This window comes from Scardinius erythrophthalmus (genome assembly GCF_964197995.2).
Source record: "Scardinius erythrophthalmus genome assembly, chromosome: 15".
NCBI lineage: Eukaryota > Metazoa > Chordata > Actinopteri > Cypriniformes > Leuciscidae > Scardinius > Scardinius erythrophthalmus.
The window spans coordinates 20,310,675-20,332,878 of NC_138235.1; the positions used below are offsets into that span (position 1 = coordinate 20,310,675).

At 38.2% G+C, this 22,204-nt stretch overlaps 2 protein-coding genes across 2 annotated transcripts; one reads left to right on the forward strand and one right to left on the reverse strand.

The window, feature by feature from the left end:
• Positions 1 to 1,125: 1,125 nt before the first annotated feature.
• On the forward strand, positions 1,126 to 4,523 carry plagl2 (pleiomorphic adenoma gene-like 2). Its single transcript, XM_081386435.1, has 2 exons — positions 1,126 to 1,537; positions 2,577 to 4,523. The coding sequence occupies exons 1-2, from the start codon at positions 1,230 to 1,232 to the stop codon at positions 4,024 to 4,026; spliced, it is 1,758 nt and encodes a 585-aa protein (XP_081242561.1). The 5' UTR covers positions 1,126 to 1,229; the 3' UTR covers positions 4,027 to 4,523.
• Positions 4,524 to 10,296: 5,773 nt separating this feature from the next.
• tm9sf4 (transmembrane 9 superfamily protein member 4) lies at positions 10,297 to 21,869 on the reverse strand. Its single transcript, XM_081386434.1, has 18 exons — positions 21,746 to 21,869; positions 19,735 to 19,842; positions 19,333 to 19,432; positions 19,022 to 19,190; positions 18,035 to 18,179; positions 17,656 to 17,779; positions 15,845 to 15,963; positions 15,644 to 15,755; positions 15,490 to 15,560; positions 15,255 to 15,387; positions 13,449 to 13,530; positions 13,285 to 13,360; positions 13,092 to 13,175; positions 12,295 to 12,470; positions 12,147 to 12,210; positions 11,898 to 12,017; positions 11,337 to 11,426; positions 10,297 to 10,998 (listed from the first exon to the last, which is right to left on the reverse strand). Exons 1-18 carry the CDS (start codon positions 21,776 to 21,778, stop codon positions 10,849 to 10,851), a joined length of 1,956 nt encoding a protein of 651 aa, XP_081242560.1. The 5' UTR covers positions 21,779 to 21,869; the 3' UTR covers positions 10,297 to 10,848.
• Positions 21,870 to 22,204: the final 335 nt, after the last annotated feature.

Consider the following 22,204-nt stretch of genomic DNA (forward strand, 5'->3'; position numbering starts at 1 on the left):
CACATTTTGAGTTTCTGTTGATTAAACTAATCTCCTTCATTGTATTAACTCAAACTTATTATTTCAATGAACTCAAAATTTTAAGTAAACCATGGTTACATACTTTTTTAAGTTAAACCAACAATACTTTTTTACAGTGCAATAGATAATGTCAGTTAAGTAGAGATGATGATGATTTTAAAATCGTTTTTTTTTTTTACCAAGGAGTAATATCATGTGATTTAATTTATTTGCCATTCCTAGAGGTAGATTTGTGTGCTTTAGGATTACATGAGCCTTACACTGGAGTACATGTACACACATGCATGACGGAACATGCAAAGACACACAAACACCTCGATTGTTAATGCGGTATAGCAAGGCAAGAATTGCCAACTTTGTTACTACCCAGTTTATTAATTGTTCTGTACATTACTGCCCTCTAGCTAGCATAGTGAAACAAGTAAAAATGTTTAGAACAGTTACAGTATGCCCACAGGCTGTTGTACATTTCACCTTCATGTTGATGTAAGGAACCCATAAATAATGATTTTATTGTTCAGTTTAGAAATATATTAGTGCCAGTGTTTCAAATATAATTGGTCCTTTTAAGGTAACACTTTAAAATAAGATTGTATGCATTTAACATTAGTCTATGAATTAACAAAGTATTTATTGATCTTGATAATGTTAACATTATTATTATTTGATTTATATTGTTTGTCAGCTCATAATGCATGTAATGGTAAAATATACAACTTTTAATTAAAAATGAAACATGTTAGAAATAAACATTAACCAAGTTTAATAAATATTTGAAAACAAACACTAATCAACATATATCTTCTTTCTTATTTTACGATAGGGTGAAGATGATGATGAGCACTATTGTCACCTACTTGTCCCCAGTCATGGCAGGTGGGACTGGATGAGGGTGTGAAGGTAAACAAAAAGACAGAAACAGCACTTACAATTCTTTTGGGAGACAAGTTTTCAGCACATAAAAAGGGTAAGCTGTCTCCTTGCATGTAAGAAAAATCATAAATTGACATGCTTAAAACAAAAGAAAAAATCTGCTTCACCTTGTCATGTTTGTTTATTAATTTTTGTTTTTGGTCACATATTGTACAGGTAGCAGACAATTTAAGAGCCTGCATCCCTGAAAATATCACCGCAATATATCGAACTAGAGCCTGGAAGGCAGGGCAGCCACGGCCGAGTTTCAATGGCAACGGCACCCTAGGGCTGCCATGGCAGCAGCTGCCGCCGATGCCCCGAACCACATTGCCACACTGACGCTGGAGGACGAAGATCGACGAGGCGCCACCAAAGTGTTTGGAGGTCCCGCTGCAGGGAGGACGGAAAGAGAGACCGAGAGCGAGAGAGAGAGGGAGAGGGAAGGGAGAGGCAGTGGGAACGAGTGTTTGGTGTGCGGTGCCCTCTTCAGCTCACAGGATAAGCTCCGGCTTCACGCGTTCTGTCACGCAGGAGAGAAACCTTTCCACTGTTCCCAGCCCCATTGTCCTAAGGCTTTCAGCTCCAAATATAAGCTCTTTAGGTAGGTGTCACTTGCATATTAAGGCCCGATATATTTCAAGCGTAATTGTAGAACGAACAGATGTGACGTCATTTTGAACTAATTCTTTCCAAAACAATTTGTTTCGATGGTTTGAAATAGCTTGCCAGCATCAACTTTCTGGAAGACTTTGCGCCGACTGTTAAACACCTTCAAACAGCCACTGGTCTATGACGATTATATAATTTTCCAAGGTTGAGGTCAGACCTAAATGAGATGAAAAAGAACTTTGTTAATTAGGGCCTTAGGGCCTTGTCTTATTATTGAGAGATAGATACGTGGGTCTGTGGCTCTACCATTGGAGAAAGTGTAACGTCCAACGACCTTGATAACCAATCACATTACAGTGTTGACGTCATTGAATTCCTGTCGGATTTGTGCAAGTCAATCACTGTTTGCGGAACCATAGAAATGAATGAAAAATGCCGTCGCAAAATTGTCTGTGTAAACTCTAAAAATGGATCAATCCAAAACAAATGTTTAATGGCAAACAAGATTAGCCGATCCTCTGTCAATTCATTAAATGATAATCTGTTTACCCACAAAAGCAAGTTTATTCAGCGTAGTAAAGCCTCTCCTCCATTGACATCCATTAAAAAAACTGCTTTTAATCTTCCTCCCTGTGTACTGCAGCTAAACTCTGCAGGACAATCCAAGAGCAGGATTGGACACCTTTGGTATAGTAGTTTATACTTAAGAGCAGGGGTGTCCAACCCAGCTACTGGAGGACCAACTTCTTTCAGAGTTTAGCTCCAACCATAATTAAACACACCTGAACAAGCTAAGGTATTTAGGCTTACTAGAACTTCCAGGCAGGTGTGCTGGATGAGTTTGGAGCTAAACTAGTCTGGAAGGTTGGCCTCCAGGAGAAGTAGACACTCCTGCTTTAGAGGGTCCCCTGCAGTCTGACATGAACTCATGAACATGTTAAATACAACATTTGAGTTAGTTTAACAGAAATGTTCAATTTGCCTTTGTTCATCAATCTTTAGCTAAAGTCTGTTTTTGTCTTCTTTTTTAGGCATATGGCCACACACTCCCCACAGAAGACTCACCAGTGCTCATTTTGTGAAAAGATGTTTCACCGCAAAGATCACCTGAAAAACCACCTGCAGACTCACGATCCCAACAAAGAGGCCTTTAAGTGCGAGGAGTGTGGTAAACACTATAACACAAAGCTGGGCTACAAGCGCCACATGGCTATGCACTCAGCCACAGCTGGTGATCTTACCTGTAAGGTGTGCTTGCAAAGCTACGAGAGCACACCTGCACTCTTGGAGCACCTCAAGAGCCACTCAGGCAAGTCTTCGGGTGGTGCCAAGGAGAAGAAACACCCCTGTGACCACTGTGATCGTCGATTTTACACACGAAAGGATGTTCGCCGACACATGGTTGTACACACGGGACGCAAAGACTTCCTGTGCCAGTACTGTGCCCAACGTTTTGGGCGGAAGGACCATCTGACGCGACACGTCAAGAAGAGTCACTCGCAGGAGCTGCTGAAGATCAAGACGGAACCTCCGGATATGTTGGGTTTACTTGGGTCTGGTTCTCCACCTTGTGCTGTGAAAGAAGAAATAAGCCCTATGATGTGTAGCATGGGACCTACCAAGGACTCGATGATGGCAAAGCCTTTCCACGGTGCCACCCCTTTTCCCATGGGCATGTACAACCCTCATCATCTCCAGGCCATGTCCAATCCAGGTGTGGGCCACCATCACTCATTGGTTCCAGGGACTTTATCCACTGCCATGGGTATGGGCTGCCACATGGAACCTCCGTCATCTCTGCATCACCATCACCCACATCATCACCACCATCACCACCCTCACCATCACCACCACTCCCCATCTTCACATCAGCAGCAGCCTTCCCTGCAGAACCAGCAACAGCAGCACCCTCAGCCACCGCCCAAGTACCAGCTCGGATCTACCTCATACTTGCTGGAGAAGCCCCTGAAGGTGGAGATGGAGAGTTTCCTGATGGATCTTCAGAGTGGACTCCCAGTTCCTCCGCCACCCTCAGCTTCGCCCAATAAGGAGGGTTTGGAACCTCCGGTGGGATTGTCGGATGACCTTTGCGGGGACCCCCTCATGTCCAAGAGCCCCGCTGTCATTGCTGAGTCTTTGTGTGCTGCTAACATGGACTTTTCTCATCTGCTGGGCTTTATTCCACTAAATCTGCCACCCTATAGCACCCCCATGAGTTCAGGAGGGCTGGTAATGGGTTACTCCACCACCTCCACAGTTTCTTCTTCTTCCTCCTCGTCGTCAGCATCTTCGCATGCTGTCGAACCACACTCTGCCTCGGCCACAGGTGCAGTGCCTCTTACCTCTTTGCAACCTCAACCTCAGGAGCAACCAGGCTCCGGTGGGGGGCTCGGTCTTGGGCCTCTGCACCCACTCCCACCAGTGTTCAGCTCTAGCCTCAGTACGACCACTCTGCCTCGCTTTCACCAGGCCTTTCAATGAGGCCCCCACACCTGCCTGGCCAGTCACCCCAATGGCCACCCATTGGGGTATGGAAATAGAACACTTGAACACATAGAAGCCTTGAAGGGTTAGTTCACCCAAAAATTTAAATTCTGTCAGTAATTACTCACCCTCATGTTGCTCCAACCCCGTAAGACTTTAGTTCATCTTCAGAACACAAATTAAGATATTTTTGATGAAATCTGAGAGCTGGCTCACTCCTTCATAGGCTGCAAGGTCATTTATATCTGCCATCCCAGAAAAGTTAATAAAAGCATTGTTAAAATAGTTCAAGTGACTACAGTGGCTCAACCTTAAGTTTATCAAGTGATGAGAATACTTATTGTGCGCAAAAAACACAAAAATAACGACTCAGAACGTAGGCTCACTATTGGCTAGCATCACACACATGACCAGCGTCGGCCAAAGTGAGCCTACGTTCTGACGTACAAACCAGAAGCGCTGCGCTGTTACACTACGTCAACTCACTCAGAGGCCCACACAGAAGAAAATTAATAGTTTTTTTTGCACACCAAAAGTATTCTCGTCGTTTGATAAACTTAAGGTTGAGCCACTGTAGTCACTTGGACTATTTTAGTCAAGTCAAGTCAAGTCATCCTCATTTATATAGCGCTTTTAACAATGTAGATTGTTTCAAAGCAGCTTTACAGAGACAAACGTATAATTTAGGGTAACAGACATTGTTTTGGCTTTATAGCGGTTCTTTAATAAAGTTATTTTCCAGCTAAAGTTAGTTTTGATTGATTCGCTTCCTTCGTAACGATCATTTGTTATTAAATTAGGGGCCACTAAGACGACACCAATTTCTCTACATAGACTTTAAACGCGAACCTGTGAGAAACGCTGATGGCGTTCACATGCGCATTAAGATATTTTAACGATGTCTTTACTAACTTTTCTGGGATGGCAGATATCGATTACCTAGCAGCCTATGAAGAAGTGAGCCAGCTCTCAGATTTCATCAAAAATATCTTAATTTGTGTTCCGAAGATGAACGAAAGTCTTATGGGGTTGGAGCAACATGAGGGTAATTACTGACAGAATTTTCATTTTTGGGTGAACTAATCCTTTAACAAAAGCGCACAACAGCTTTTTAATGAGCCTGGAGGAAAACAAGCATATAAAATATCATGGAGCTTTTATTTAGGCTGTCTGGATTTTAACTATGATTTTTTAAATACCCTTTTGAACCTCTCCCACCATCCCCTGTCCTACAATTTCGTAGTTAGACAGCAGCATCAGTAGGCCTTAAGGCATGGTACTGCATACTTTATAAAGTAATAATATTAGTAGAAAAAGGAAAAGATTAATGTAGAAAAGTTAATCTGTCTTTGAGACTCTGAAAGACTAGTTTGAAGTGAAATATAAATTTTGTTTTCTTTTCCAAATGTGAGACCTGACTCAAAGTCGGGTAATAGTTGCTTGCCCTTAAACTTAAACTGTCTTCTTGGCCAGGAGTGGAAGAATTAGTGAAGGAATGAAGGAGTGAAGTTGGTTATTCCAAAAAAAAAATAAGATTCAACAAGACTCAATCAAGTAATTATCATCACATCTAAATTTCAAAAGCAGTTTTAAAAAAGAACACTGTAAGTGATTAGATGGAAATATCATCTAAAAAATGTGTTCTTCCAGCTTTTTTTAATGTGTGTTAATGCAAATGTTGGAATGGTCAGTAAGTAGTTTTTATGTGAGAGAACATAGGGACTGAAAATAGAAAGGCAAAGAGGGTAAAAACTGCACAATTTGTTCACTTGGTACAATGTGACTGCTGACAGAACTAAAGCAAAATAATTTTTACGTTAAATTCTTACAGGTTTACAATTTTTTCTCAAAAGAAGCACTTTGTTTACAGCAGAAGGCACTTGACCTCTTTGGGTTGCCAATGTGACCCACTGAAATCCCCTCCCTTTCCCCATTCAACCTCCACGCTTCCTGAAAAGAGACACATTAGACACACACAGACACAAAGTTCAAACAACCACCAATACTCTAAAATCTCTCAAATCTCTCAAATCTAAAAATGGTTTTCCTCCTTCCAGCACTAATTTTAAGTCTCCGTGGCGCAACAGTATCTCACTCCCAGATCCTGACCTCCCGATCATATATATATATTAAAAATTAAAGTATTTTAGGCAGGTTTTTATTTTAGAGAAAGACGTACATTATGATAACCCTGGTATATGTGAATGGAAAAAAAAAGACAAAACAAAAACAAGAATATTTTTTTGCAGTGTACGAAGTACCACATCTGAAAAAATATATTATAATTGCTTCTTTTTCAGTATATTTTGTAATTTAGATAGTTGTATTGAAAATTGCTGATGGATTTAAAAAAAAAAATGTCTAGCAGGTTTACATAATTATGTATCTTGCATCATATTGAACAAAATGGATGAAGTATTAGCGTTTCCCTATAGCTTTTCCTGTTCCTTGTTTTTCCATGTGAGTCAAAGGAGATGAATAAGGTGGGATTTTACCTGCATATAATAGACTAATAGTGGCATAATCCAGTAGAATGGACTAGTCTTTATTCTTTAGAGCATGTACTAGAGACCCATAATGTGATCCAGGTTTCAGTTTGCGTTTTTTATTCTCAGTATTCGATCTGATGCTGTCTATTGGTGTGTTTGGTTGTACAGTTTTTAACCTCCGTAATAATTTGCACCATCACACTGAAATGTCTGAAACCACAATTCCAGTTGCTGTAGGTTCATTTGAATATTACAAAAACAGGACTTCAGAGGGGTTTTGTCATGTAATCTCTTCTAAGTTGCCATTTTCCAGCAAGTGGACTGCACAAGTTCTTACCAAATAATCATTCATTACCAATGGCCATGTGTGTAAAGAAACAGATGATCAACGTACCAGCAGTGAAAGCAGTGCCTGATACAAACAGATGTATCTCTCTCTCTCTCTCTCTATTCACCTCATCCCTTTGGGTAAATCTGTTCTGTGTCCACATCTGTGTTTGTAGTGAATGTGAATATCTCACAAGCAGGAAAGACCGCAGAAAGGTAAAAGGCGAAACTAAGACAAAACAATATTATGCTGCTCTGGAAACATTTTAAACTGCAAATGATCGTTTAGCCGAAAACATGCACAGTAGTACACGTGAACTGTTTGTCCGTTTTCTCCGTTTTTTTCAGCTGCTTTGATTCGAATGAACATTTTATGAAAAGGGTCTGAAAAGAGACACAAAGAAGTCACCAGCCTGGTCTTTGACATTCAAAGCATGGGACATTTGATTGGGATATTGCCTAGTCGTTTTGTCATTATATTATTTTCTGTTTGTTGAAACAGGACCTCAAAACAGCACAACGCATCACCTCATTTATTTGTTTTTCATACCAAAAACCTGAGGAGAAGAAACTTGTTTTTGCACAACTGACATAAACGAGTAATTGAGGACGTTTTTATATCGTAAGAATGATTTCTTAAAATAATTGTTTCATAACAAAGCCAAAAATATGAAGTTGTCCTTACGCTCTGCTGTATTTATAGGCATTGATGGACTTTTGGACACAATTTTACAATCTATAAATGTAATTAAAAAGTTAAAAGGAATTAAAAACTTCCTTTTAAAGGAATTGAATTGAACATTAGGAATGTGTACAGATACAGTACATTATACAAATGGAAGCTGTTTTAAGAAATAGGAGTATATATGTTTAACAGGATAAAATGAGTCTTTTGGCAATTTTTGAGTTTGTCCTCCTCGGGTTTTCTGTGAGCTGATCTGAATTCTAGCACTTTTAAACCTTTAAAAAGAGTATTTTTCAGCCTTGTATGTTTGTATGTTTTTAATTTTGTATTTGATCTTGTATGTGCCATTAGTTTGATGTGTAGAGTTTAGTCATCTTTATGTAATTGTTGTTTTTCTCCTTTCTCCAAGAGTAACAGTATTTTAGATAGATTTTCACTAATATTAACCACATTGGCCATTTTCCCCATGTTGTCTTGTCACACATTTGAGGAAGTCATTTAATGTTAAAATACATTTTGTTAGAGTAACATGCTTAGTATAATTCTCAGTGTCTGACAAAATCATCATCGCCACAAACCAACGAAAAACCTTTTCCAGCTCCATTTATGACTGAGGTGTTTTCATTCAACATTGATAATAACAAACTGGCAGGTTTGACTGGTGGGAAATTTCCTCCAGCTCCCTGCCCCCCCCCAAAAAAGCACTTTTGGTTTAAATGAAGTTTTATATAATAACTGCCTGGATAGCTCAGCATCCGATTGTATTTTTTATTTTTTTTTCTTCAAAATACCAGCAATATTCTGCAATAGAATTAGTCAGATTTTCCTCTTTTGTAGCAATGCACTTGTCCTTTATTCCCAAAATACTAGTCGGTTCCTATAACAAAAATATTAAGGGAAATTATGAGGTAACCAAGCTAGGGCAAAACAAAACAAAAAATCAGACTTTTAAGAAAAGGAAAAATGATTCAATACAATGCTCTTCTGGCTTTTAGTGAGAAAATGGGTACGTCCGCAGAGGACAAAATCCACTTGTAGTTTGATGTATTTTAGCTTAATGTAAGTCTTGCATTCCAAGCTTTTTATGTAACTTGTTTAGCAATATAGTCGTTTTATTTTTAGTACTTGCTTATTACCACGACTTCTGGAAAAAAAAAAAAGGTGAAAACTAAAAAAATGGAATATTCATCCTTACACTATTTTATATAACATGGAGATGATGATTGACAGGACGAATTGTACAAAATAAATGCATAACAGAGATAAACAGTGCGCTTTTTTTGTTACACAGCTCACCTGTGGTCAGTTGCTGCATTGTAAAGTTGACAGATTTGTATATTGGTTGATCCAAAGAGATGACATTACAACAAACCTATTTACTTATTGTACAGTACATTGTACCATTTGACTTTTAATGTGTTATGTTAAAATGATTAAAAGACAAACCCACGGTTTCATACTTCTGGTGTCCTTTTTTAAGCGTTTGATTTCCTGTCTGCAGCGGTGGGAGAGGGTGCGAGAAGAAACGGGCTGGTTATGGCTGAAAACTGCCATTCGCATACCATCCAGCCAGAGCAGGAAACCACACCACAACGCACAAATGAAAAGACAAGAACGGCTCAATTCCAAGTAATAAAAAACTGAGCTATAGCCAGGCTTAATTATAAAGCAGATCTCAAACCTATACTTTTACATCTCAAAGAGTTGTTTTAGGCCCAAAATTCCCACCAACAATACATCATTTCTCATGTGAAAATGACTTAAATCTGGAGGAATTTGAGGTTTTACAGACTTGTCTTGCATTCCAAGAACAGCTAAGGACTCGGACTTCCTATTCTTCTGAGAAAAACCCACCGAATTGGAGAAAACGCTCATATGTAACATCCTTGGTCAACAAAACCTGGAAGGTATTTCAAATGTCAACATATTGGCACTTTTATTGTTTTATACATTATAAATGGACATTCTTAGAGAAAGGGAAAGAAAAATTAACATGCTTCTGCCTAAAACAAAGACAAAATGGGGACAAACAGCTCCACATAAAAAAAACCAACAACTAAAATGCAACAATATAAAGCACCGTATTTACACCATTAACGTACACGGACCCATCGACCCCACGCAACAGGAAGAATAAAGTACTTCTGTAGAAAATATATTCTGTGGTCCTTGCATTTATTCATAAAGTCACCTGTGAATTCAGAATCCACCAAACCAAAAACTGACCAAATGACGGTATGATGATGATGATGTTTGAAGACGACACATGAAGCCAAGGAAATAAAGGCCGGTCTATTTTGCTATGGTGTTTTAAACTACTGAATCTTGCAGCTGCTTCACTTTAGGTCAGAATTTGGGGGACCTAAAACTTATATAACCATTTAAATAAATCTAAAAAAGCACCATGGATGCAAATTGCACACATTTGTGTTGATACCCTTGCATTTTGGGGTAAATCCACCAAGATACATCCGTTTGTGACTACAGCAATAGTCCATAGGTGAAATACCACCATCAAGGCATGAGGAAAAAGAAGTTTAAAAGAAAAATGGCATGTCAAAAAATGACTTTGTGAAGTGGGAATATGCTTATAAATTGCAGATTTTGAAATGGAGCTGTTAAAATGAAATATCTAATTAATGTGTGACCATAAAAGCAGACCTTTTTTTCAATGGCAAGGAACAAATGAACAGAAATAAAATGATACTGCATCGTTATCAGAGTATTTTAGGTCTAATGACCAGCAAGCACAAGGAAACAAGGAAATCTACTTCTTTTTTTAATGTCCTTGCATCATCATGTCTCTACATCCCATAATTCCAATCCATGCCAACACAATGACCACAAAGTGACCACACATTCACACAAACACACACACACCTCAAGACAGCAAGCATTCAAGAACTCAGTTCTGAATCAAAGACAGTTGAAATTAAACGTTATATTAAAAGGACACAAAGTTAATTTGTAAAATGATATAATATGCAATTAATCCTCAATGTCTTCAAAAATCCAACATCCCCACCCAAACATAAAGAGAAAGTCAATCGACACACTTTGGCCCATGTTGTGTGTGCAAAAGGATATACAGACATTAAAAATGGAACTGTTCATGTTGTTTCTCTACATCTTTGCTGAGGCAGAGAGCAGGACAGAAAGGTTTTGAAAACGGTGTACAAAACACATCGCTGTTCATTCCTCCAATCCATGGGTGGCACTGCTGCGCCTCACTCCTGCAAATCACACACGTCAGTGCTTGCTTCACAAAACAGAAGAAAAAAAAACACGAGAAAAAAAAAAAAAACTGAAAGAAATATTTCAGTCGATTTTGACTGCGGCGTAAATTTTCCGTATGAACACGTATGCGGCGTAGAAACCAATCGTTCCCGTTAGCAGCCAGAAAGACAAAACCATCAGGGTTGTGTAGCCAAAATACAGCAGAGAGGGAATGAACTCCACAATGTCCAGCTGAGGGAGGAAGAAAGAGACAACCAAGTAAATGCTGAGTACAACAAAACAATGAAATAAGTGTGCAATTGGAAACTAAAACAGACACAACTTCCATAAAATCCCCAATGTTCGTGTGTGTGTGTGTACGATTGTGTGATAAGAAACCAGAGCAGACTCAGTCTAAATACTGTGTACAGTGGGATTGAATCTATTCTACAGTTAAACCCACTTTAAGCTTAAAATAATGTTGATTGATGATTCCCTCTGCCATTAAAAATTCTTAAGGTGCTAGATAGGAAAGACACTACTGTTAATAAAAGAGGTCTACTGTAAACCACTGATGTAAAGATAGTTACCTTATTGACAAAATAGAAAACAGCATAGACTAGGACGTAAAAGGCAGAACCTCCGGACACGAGAAACGTCCTCCACCACCATCGATAGTCCTGTGGGGGGAGGAGCCACAATGATTGACAGGTATTTATTCAATGTCTACTATTTATTCAAGTTCTGCTGGACTAAGTGTGGATACCATTGCTATTTTTGTTTAGAGATGATTTAGCATGCATGGTGGCCATTCAAATGAAGTGACCTTTGCTTTTGTTATCATAACTCTTAATATTTGCCTATTTATCTTCTGTAGGGGTGAGTGCATTTGTGTGAACAGTGTGTCAAAGATTATAGACCTCAACCGGTACAACAGGAACAGCAAATAAATGGCACAGAGCAGCACTTTGACACACAAGGTGGCCAGAGAAGTTCTTAGTGTGGATTTGTGGTAATGTAAGAATCACATCTGAACTGGATTACACCTGTGGTGTTTTGTTTAATGTATAACTACATAACAATAGGCAAATATTTACTGCTAGAAGTACTAAATGGCTCAGTTCCCTTTTGTTCTAGGATCATACACCCACCTCAGCACAAAGCTGGAAGTACACCATCACGATGCTGATTTGAGAGCAGGAAACAACAAGAATTATGAAGACAAGGAACAGGAAGCCAAACAGGTAATAAAACTGGTTTTCCCAGATAGCCTATAAGAGAGTATAACACACCACAATGAGCTGATATTCATAGATTCGCTGAAAAACATCAATATAGAAGTACATTTAATATGTTGTACTGGATGTATACACCAACGGTGTAGGTTTGATTCAACTTACACTAAAGATGAAGAAAAGCTCGATAAACATGGCGCCGAACGGGAGAATTCCCGCCATCAGGATGCTAAAGGGAGAGAGCAATACAATCCCATTAAGCATGCACAGCTAATCACAGAGTAACAAAGACAATACAAAGAGCGCCACTTACCCAACAAACTTATTCATGTACCAGCGCTGCTCAGGGACCTGACGGGGGATCTGATTGGTACGAACTGGATTGTCATATGGTTGTTTCCGGAAACCGAAATAGTAGCCCAGGTACACGAGAGGCATAGAAATACCAAACCACATACACAACAGAGCCAGCATTGTAGTGAAAGGCACCTGAAATATGTGAAAACAAGATGGCAGTCAGTTTACAAGAACATTCAAGCTGAATAAGAGGAAATGGTTGAGGGCAACCATCGACTTCCAAAGTAGAAAAAATACAACGGAAGTCAATGGATACCGTCAAATGTACCAGACCAGCAATCTTTAAAATATCTTCTTTTGTGTTCAACAGAAGAAAGACACTCATACAGGTTTGGAACAACTTAATGGTGAGTAAGTGATTTTCATTTTTGGGAGAACTATCCCTATAAATCAGTCTAATGATTCCTTTTACTGAGTAAATCCATCATCAACAGCATCATCAATCTAACGTATACTACAGTTTAATAGTTTGGGGGTCAAGATAATTTTTTTAAAGAAATTAATACTTTTATTCAGCAAAGATGCATTAAATTGATTGAAAGTGACAGTCAAGACTTTACATTGTCACAAAAGATTTCTATTCTAAATAAATGCTGTTCTTTGGAACTTCAATTCTACTCATTAAAGGATCCTGAGGGAAAAAAAAAATGTATCGTGGCATTCACAAAAATATTGAGCAGCACAACTGTTTTCAGCATTGATAAGAAATGTTTTTTGTGCAGCATATCCGCATATTAGAATGAAGATACTTACAGCGCCAGAAGAGTGCTCTCCCCAGATGAAACAGTTCAAAACGAAACAGATGCTAAAGACGGCAGCTGGGTACAGAGTTGCCGTCTAGAAGGACACACATACACAATGTCTTTTATTCCTTATTCTTCCAGCAGGTGTAATCTCCAAGCTCAATTATTTTGATGCAACAAATGTTTCAAGAGTTTGTACTCACGCAGAAAGCCCCTTTCTTCCATCTGTGGCCCTTAAGAGTGCGGTAGAGTCTTCCTGCGAAGTATCCTCCGAACAAACTGCAGGACAAGACATTACGCCGACAGTTTGAATAGAGCCGCGTATGAAATTGCTAAATCTGACAAGTAGTCTTTATTGTGCATTTACCCCATGAACATGAAGAGGAAGCAGGCTGTTGTCATGAGAGCTCCACGGCTGGATGGAGACAACATCCCCAGCATAGCCACAACTACAACACACACATGCACGGTTTCATTGTATTTAGAAGTCACGTAACAAACGTTTAAGGAATGAACATTCAACAAGAAAGGGATACATGATAGCACTTTATCAAAGGGATTCGAATTCTGTGGAAACCTGCGGTCTTCTGGAGTTGTATGGCCTAGGATTGTGACGGTACCAAAATTTCAGTAGTCGGTACAAACACCAGTCAAATTTTGTGGTTCTCTGAACATATTTCCATACTAAAAGTGATGGAAGTAGTTTAAAAAAAATGTTGTTCTGTCCGTTGGTCTTCGCAGTTAATCAGTTTATTCAATCATGCAGTTAAATATGTTGTCAATCCAGAAACTTTGCAATAGAGACAGAGCGCAACGCGTCATAATCTGAAGACCACGCCCACCGGGGGGGAAAACAGTCCAACGGTCTCCATTGACTTTGCATTGCGAGAGGCTGCCTCCTTGTCATTTCTTGCTTCTAACAAAAGACAGAATAATGGCTAACAGATGCTATGTGACAAGGTGTACAGCAAACAAGCTAAGAAACCCAGAAATAAGTTTTCATAAGCTGTCGACCCCAAAAAACAAGCGTTTGAGGACATAAAAGTGGATACAGGCTGGAACGAATGGGTAAATTGTGGGATCCTGACACTCAGTATGCACTAATAATACACTACGTGTGTAGTAAGTTAAACATTTGGTCACTGGTGAGTCAAATATCCAAATGTCAGTTTTATATATTATATTTCTGTAAGATAAACTATCCTGAGTTGCCGATTACGGTCTCCTCCAGCGGACGTACGTTAGTTCTCAGAGTAATGAGACACGTGACGCTCTGTCTCAACTGCCTGTATCCACTTTTATGTCCTAAACACTCGTTTTTTGGGGTCGAGAGCTATAAAAACTTATTTCTGGGTTTTTTAGCTTGTTTGCTGTACCTTGTCACACAGCAGCTTTTAGGCATTTTTCTATCTTTTGTTAGAAGCAAGAAATGACAAGGAGGCAGCCTCTCGCAATGCAAAGTCAATGGGGACGGTTGGTTTGTTTTCCCCCCCGGTGTGGGCGTGGCCTAAATGCGATTTTGTCTCTATGTACTTAGCAGCATGAAAAACTCAACTTGTATTCAGATTATGAATGGGTATTAAACAGAAAACAAGAGCCTCCCTTTATAATCCAAAGCGCAAGTTTATTGAATTCTTTGAAAAATCAAAAAAAAAAAAAATTACACTGCATTTACTCTTTGTTTGTCGTAATGAAAGGATTTGCGAGTGTGCGGTACACGCCGAACAAAACAAAACCTTCTGGCTAACTTCCTGACTAGCACCTCTGATAGGCTAATGTGAACGCTTGTAAAAACACGCAGTAAATAGAAACCCTTGACGCTCAGAGAGTGCTCAAACAAACACAAAAGTGCTGGAAAGTAGGGATGTGTGCAATGACTAATTTTATTAACATTTAAACTGAAATTTTGCAACTGGCTATTCAAATAATCTTACCCTAATTAAGTCTAACCCCAATTCATTTTAAAATGTAACATTAACATGACAGTAATTTAAACGTAGCCTTTGTAAAAATATAAAGCAAAACATTAAATGTGTAAGAAAAAAAAAGAGGAAATGACTGGTATTTCTAAGTTGACTAGCAGTGCGTTTAACAACAATAGAGTGGATGCAGATTCCATATGGCCTAGTCATTTGCAATTATCTAAAACAAAACAAAAAAGCATAATACTCACAGATAACAATGAGAATCATGCAGAAGAGCTGGATGCCAGATCCCAACAGGGAGCTAAGTATCATGGGATACTGAGGTGGGCGGAACACATCACCATGGACGTTCTTCCAACCAGATTCCTCCATTGTGTCCTCCTATTAACAACAAAAAAAGAGAGAAAGAGAAAGCACTGTGATAAAATTATATAAGAGATGAATATCAGAGTGCAAGCAACCAATCAGAAAGTAGCATCTTACAATGTCATCTTCTCTGTTGTAGTTGGCAATGTCCTTCCTCAGCGTCCTGATGATGATCATACTCAGGATGCCTGCAGGCAAACACTTACTTAGATGCCATTGCAATCGAAAAGTGCTTCGAAATAAACAGTTTAAAGATGAAAATCAGTCACACCTGACAGAAAGAACACCACGACTACAGAGTTGACGATGGAGAACCAGTGGATCTGCACGTCACTCATGGTGAGGTATGTGTCCCAGCGAGACGCCCATTTCACTTCACTCTCCTACAATGAAGAGAGCAGCTACTTATGAAACCAAACAAAAACACTTAAAGCACAGGGAGAGTCTTGATGGAGGAGGCGACGCGTCTCACCTCCCAGCGCACAGAGTAAGTGAAGAGAATGCTGTTCTCTTTGGATGGGTCGATCTCCTGAGGGACGGGGGCAACCGTTTCAGGTAATGTGCATGTACCTCGCTCATCTGCTTTTATATCTAGAACATGTGAGAGAAGAATTCATTTAATGGTAGTAAACAATGACAAAAATGTATGCAATGGTGATAGTGTTTTTAGATGTATACAGTACAATATTTTCAACATACTATACATAATAAATTAAATGAATAAATATTATTTGAAATTAAATTTATTTAAATAAATATAAATATCTAAAAACTTGTTAAAAAATACAGGAAAAACAGTAACATTGAGAAATATTACAATTTAAAATACCTCTTTTCTAGTTTAATATATTCTAAAATGTAATTTATTCCTGCGATTCCTCTGAACCATTACTCCAGTGTCACATGATCCTTCAGAAATCATTCTAATATGCTGATTTGCTGCTCAAGAAACATTTCTTATTATTATCAATGTTGCAAACAATTGAGCTGCTTAATATTATTAAGAAAACCTAGATCCTTTTTATCAGGATGTAGAACATTCAAAAGAACAGCGTTTATTTGAAATAGAAATCTTATATAACATTACAAATTACTTTACTTTCACTTTTGATCAATTTATTTGTATACTTGCTGAATAAAAGTTCTGACCACAAACTTTTGAATGGTAGTGTAAAAATAGAAACAAAAAGTAGTAAACAAACGTGTGTATTTATATATACTGTAGTGTATATGTATGTATATATATATATATTGTAGTGACAACTTCAAGGAAGAACTGTGTAATCATAATTGAAATATAATTCAAATTAAAATAAAACAGAAATCTAAAAGTTATTCTAAAGAAAGCTGGTAGCACTTTACAATAATGTGTCATTTGTTAACATACAATGAGCTATATATTTGTTACAGTAATTATTCATCTTTGTTAACATTAGTTAATAAAAATACAACTGTTCATTGTTTGCTCATGTTAGTTCACAGTGCATTAACTGTTAACAAATACAACATTTGAATCTAATAATGTATTAGTAAATGTTGAAATTAACATTAACTAAGATCAATAAATGCTGTAGAAGTATTGTTCATTGTAAGTTTATGTTAATTAATGTTAACAAAGAAAACCTTATTGTAAAGTGTTACCGAAAAGCTTTTTTCTGTTGTTGGACCCATCTATCCAGATTTTTTTGATTTGTTCAATTTTAAGTTTCACTGAATTACTAGTGACTTACAGCCTAGAAATCTAAACGCACCCTAGCGGCAGCAAAAATTATTTTGCAGCCAGGGTAGTCTAGCAACTCTCCATTGACTTTCGGAGCTGTAAAAACCTAAATTGGGTCAGGCCAATCACGTCGTGTATAGAGTAGGCGGGGCGGGTTTAACATATGACGACAGAGTTGCGACGGTTCCCTGCTACTTGAAAACAAAGAATGACGGCTGCTGATGGAGAACGGTCTTTTTCGAATCGGCTTTGGCCGCGACTCTGGAGGACTTGGAGTTAAGTTTTTCTTTGAGAAAAGAGCAAAGAACGGCACTGAAGTCATTCTTAAAAAAAGGAAGATGTGTTCGTCGTTTTGCCGGCCAGATTCAAAAGTTGAATCTATCAACTAACGTTAGCTCCGCTGTTGGGAAAACACTTGGTTGGTTGTAGCGCTGTCCTATTGCGTGCAGAGGGAATTTGAAAGACCACCGTTTATCCCGCCCCTCGGATTGAGCCGTGTCTATGGTGAGTTGCCAGACCTAACATCTTGATGTAGGTCTGGCTTGCCAGGCTAAGTGACTTACCTTCTAATTTGACGCTCTTTGGCATCACCTCGAAACGTACAACTCTGAAATTGTGTTCGACATCCTCCTCCACCTTTTCTTTGTGGTAGTACAGGATGAATGATAGATGGTTGTGCAAATAGAACTACAGAAGGGAACCAAACAGCATGTGTCAACCAATCATGAAAAAGAACAAATAATGACATTAAATACGATAAGATTGTTTTTTGTACCATTTGTATCTATATTAAGTTGATAGACACAATTTTCTGTTATTGAAATCAATGTCAATAAATAAAAGATGATAAGTGGTTGAGGTAACAAAACTAATTGCTTACTGTCTACATATTTAAACGGGCATAAAATTGAGCTAATGGGAAAAGATGCTCTTCAGGTTTACCTTGTTATTTTCAGAAAAGCCGAGCCTGTAGCCATGCTCGAACTGAATATCCTTCAATGTGTCCTTCTTCTGTTCTTCTTCCGTTCCCTCCTCTTTGTTGGGATAAAGCTCCAGCCGTGTGGCCACAGGGAGGTTATCTGCAATGCTGTTCATATGCATGATCTTTTAATCAAACTACTACTGACAGCTTTAACTTTACAGGATAGGTGAAATAGGCATACATTAGAATATACAGCATAAATAAATGTATATTATACAAATTATAGCATAAATACATTTATATCAATTTATATTCAAAAGTTTATTGTCTATAAGCTTTTTTAATGTTTTTGAAAGAAGTATTTTATGCTCACCAAGGCTGCATTTCTTTGATCAAAAATACAGTAATATTGAGAAATATGATTACAATTTAAAATAGCAATTTGTAAAATTTAATTTATTCATGTGATGTCAAAGCTGAATTTTCAGCATCATTACCCCAGTGTTCAGTGTCACATGATCCTTCAGAAATCATTAAAATATGGTAATATGTTGAACTGCTGCTCAAGAAACATTTCTTATTATTATCAATGTTTTTCTTTGGATTTCTTTGGAAACCTTGATACATTTTTTTTTCAGGATTCTTTTGATATAGAAATATTTGTAACAATGTAAAAGTATTTACTGTAATTTTCAACTAATTTAATGCCAAATAAAAGTATTAACTTTTAATGATAGTGTATATAATTTTTTTTGTAAATTACATTGTTCATGCAAATCACACTGGTCTAAAATAAATTTTAGACAATTTGCGCTGTGCATAAAAAAAAAAAATAAAAAAAAAGGTTTTCCTTTTCAGGAAACCACAGAAATCAGCACTTTGTATTGGGCCTCTTTCATGAAACACAAGCAGAAAAGAAAATTGTGTAAACTGATGCATTGCAAAAGACTGAGAAAAATGTTGTGCTTTCATAAATGCGGAATGGCGTCAGTAGAGGAAGGACTCACAGGTGGATATAGTACTCTTCTTGGATGCGCTCGGCTAGCAGCTTGCTCTCCTCCACGGTGAGTTTGATGGGATCATCTGGCTTTTTACACAACACCTCACATTTCTTGTCCAGGTTCATGAGAACCGTGTAGAGCGTGTTTACGATACGGTCCCCTCGCAACACCTCACCTGGTCACATATCATCATCATCATCAAAATGAGAAGCATGTCACTGTAAAAAGTCAACCTTCTAACTTCAAGCATTAGTTTTCTGTCACCTAGCTAAACTTAAAAACGTCAGACTCGTGACTGCAGTGAAACGTCAACTTACCGAGGTTCTCTGCCTTGTAGACGATGTTACCAGGCTTACAGAAAGGAAGTGAATAGTACTCATAGGGCAGCTGGGTTCTGGAGCTTGTCAATTTCACAGCCTGGTAATAAAAAATAGGTATATGTTAGAAACACCAAAGCACAAATCTAGAAACCTTTGGAGAAGGAATCTGTGGAATGAAGGATAATGATTGTGTCAAACACAGATGCATGGATCTAGATTGATAAGAGCTGGGCAGACATGTCTGAGGAAAACAGGTGGTCAATACAATAGTAAATGGCAATGTCTAGGGTCATAGAGTAAAAAAAGAAAAACAGCAATGAACAGGAGTGATTATGTCTGAGTAAAAAAAAGTAACCCCCTTTTTTTGCAACTCAAATAGAAAAAAAAAAGAGGCCTCACCTTTATTTCAACAGGGCTGTTTTGGTGGAAATTCATGGGCGCAACCCCAGGTACATAAAAGGGTGTTACTAAAGGCAGCGTGGACACCAGTAACAGTGTCCACATCTCCTACAAACACAAAAAAGACACACAAAGTCAAATATGTTTAGTTACCTATCTGTAACCTTGTTGCAGTGCAAAAACAGCACACTGACAGTCAACTTGTTTACACAGAAATATACATCCACATGCATTACTGAGCTCTGTTGTTCAATCATATAATGTGATGATCTGTAAACCACCTCAACAGTTAAACAAGGTGAATCTGAAACAACCTCTAAACAATATTAATACTGAATAAACAGCTCCACCTTTATCCAAATAAGCAATTTGAGGTTGTTATTAGGCTATCTGTTACACAGTTAAAGTCCTCAGATTTAAAGGAGAACTCCGGTCAATTTTAACATTGAGCTAATTTTTTTGTACATTTGGAGTGCTGTCAGTACAGAGAACAACGACAAAAATCGGTGTTGCCTACACCATGTTATCCTCTTTTTAAAATTTGCACCCTGTTGACCTCAATGGGGCAAGTTTTAAACCTGCTTTTACCCTCTTAACATCCTTGGTGTGTCATTACAAGTGCATAGGTCACGTGAGTGATTCCTTCGGGGTGAACGCGGGCGCCTATGCACTTGTAATGACACATCAAAGATGTTTAGAGGCTAAAAGCAGGTTTAAAACTTGCCCCATTGAAGTCAACAGGGTGCAAATTTTAAAAAGAGGATAACACGGTGTAGGCAACACCGATTTTTGTCGTTGTTCTCTGTACTGACAGCACTCCAAATTGACAAAAAAATTAGCTCAATGTTAAAATTGACCGGAGTTCTCCTTTAATTGGCCAAGCATTGTTTCAACAGATAATGTGAGCTATGTGGAGCGGACGCGTAGTGGAGTTTGCCATAAATGCATAAAAATTGCAGTGAAACATAAGTAAAAACAGATGTTTTCTTCCGTATTGTTACGTGCTTCTCAGTGAAACATTTTCAAAAAAGAAAAAAACTTTGTGTGGGAACTATAGTTGTTGATCAGATTTTGAGATGTGGTCGCTGCAGATGTGATCGTAAGAAAGGGGCGGGGTTTAAGCAGACTAAATGATTGGAGAAGTCCTGCATGCATCACCAGAGAGTAGTCCGCCGTTTTCACTGGAAAGTCTAGTTATTAAACATTACCGGGTCAAAAAGAATCGTTCACATTACGACTTTAAGCAAAATCACACATTTTATTATCACAAAAGAATACAATTTACACTCAAAATCAATAACGTGACCATTTATTTACTTAATTTGTAAGTTGTCGTGTAATAAGCGGTATAATATGCCATCATTTTTGCGTCCTGATCACAATGTCGGGGTTATTTTACGATGACGACCCAATATTTCTTACAATATTACATTAATAGTATCCAAAATCTTCTTGTTAAGCCGAAACTCTTTTTAACTGTCCACAAGTGTCAAAGAACAATCACAAACAATGTCATCCGGCAAGAGCAAAACATTAATACATTCTGTAGAGAATTCAGATAACAACTGTAAATTAATCACTTTATCATCATCATCATCATCACATTTGCTTTGATTGCGAGAGGCAGTGAATGCTAAAGCAGCGCAAACGCATTAACGTTAGCCTGACTGACAGACTCGATCATGTGATGCTGTTTACCATGAAACACAGTCGCGTATGTTCGAGTAAAGAGAGCTGTCTGCTTCATATGTCTTAGGTGTTAGATTAGATGAGGACATTAACTCTCACTCTTCGCAAACACTCGATAATTAGCTGCCTGTGCTAAGTGTTTAGGCTAGCCGGCTGCTTTTCAATCGGATTCCACTGCGCGAAAATTGCAAATCATATCACAAGGCACACTCACAAGAAGCAACATGAAACAACATGGTTTAAAGCAATTCATCTCTATCCGTGTAGAATTGACCTTTTTGTGAATTAGAGCAACAGAAGAGAATTTAGCATAGGTACTCACCATCGCCGCCGCCATCTTGAATACACGTGTCATTGCGGACGTCACAGGAAGGATTTCAATGCGTCATCATGCTGCTGTCATTTCTCTCTCAAAGCTTACAAGGATATTGACACAACAGGGAGGCAACATTTTCAAAGGTTTCCGGCTTTTAAAATGCAGTTCCTATTACGAGGCAATAATGTAATTCCTAATTTCCCATATGCAGATTTTATGTCCTTATTGTTTTATACACAGGCTTACTACACTGCCTACCAGATGTGGCCCGGATCTGGGCAGTGGGCAGACACTATGCTGCTGTCTGGGTCACTTTTTCTTTTCTTTAATGGTCTTTAATTCATTATCATTAGTAATACAATAATCAATCAATAGCAATGAATGGATCATAGACACACCAATTTCCTGCCATATGATTTCAAATTCTGATAATTATTAATTATGCATCATAGAAAGTTCTTGTGT

What these genes read in the sequence shown, in the direction of transcription:
- tm9sf4 (XM_081386434.1), bottom strand. Translation starts at nt 21,778, where the DNA reads ATGACACGTGTATTCAAGATGGCGGCGGCGATG. An exon ending in TCAAGATGGCGGCGGCGATG is followed by an intron (nt 19,843 to 21,745) that starts GTGAGTACCTAT and finishes TTGTGTTTGTAG; the next exon opens with GAGATGTGGACACTGTTACT. An exon ending in CATGATTCTCATTGTTATCT is followed by an intron (nt 13,531 to 15,254) that starts GTGAGTATTATG and finishes TGTGTGTTGTAG; the next exon opens with TTGTGGCTATGCTGGGGATG.
- plagl2 (XM_081386435.1), top strand. Translation starts at nt 1,230, where the DNA reads ATGGCAGCAGCTGCCGCCGATGCCCCGAACCACATTGCCACACTGACG. An exon ending in TCCAAATATAAGCTCTTTAG is followed by an intron (nt 1,538 to 2,576) that starts GTAGGTGTCACT and finishes CTTCTTTTTTAG; the next exon opens with GCATATGGCCACACACTCCC.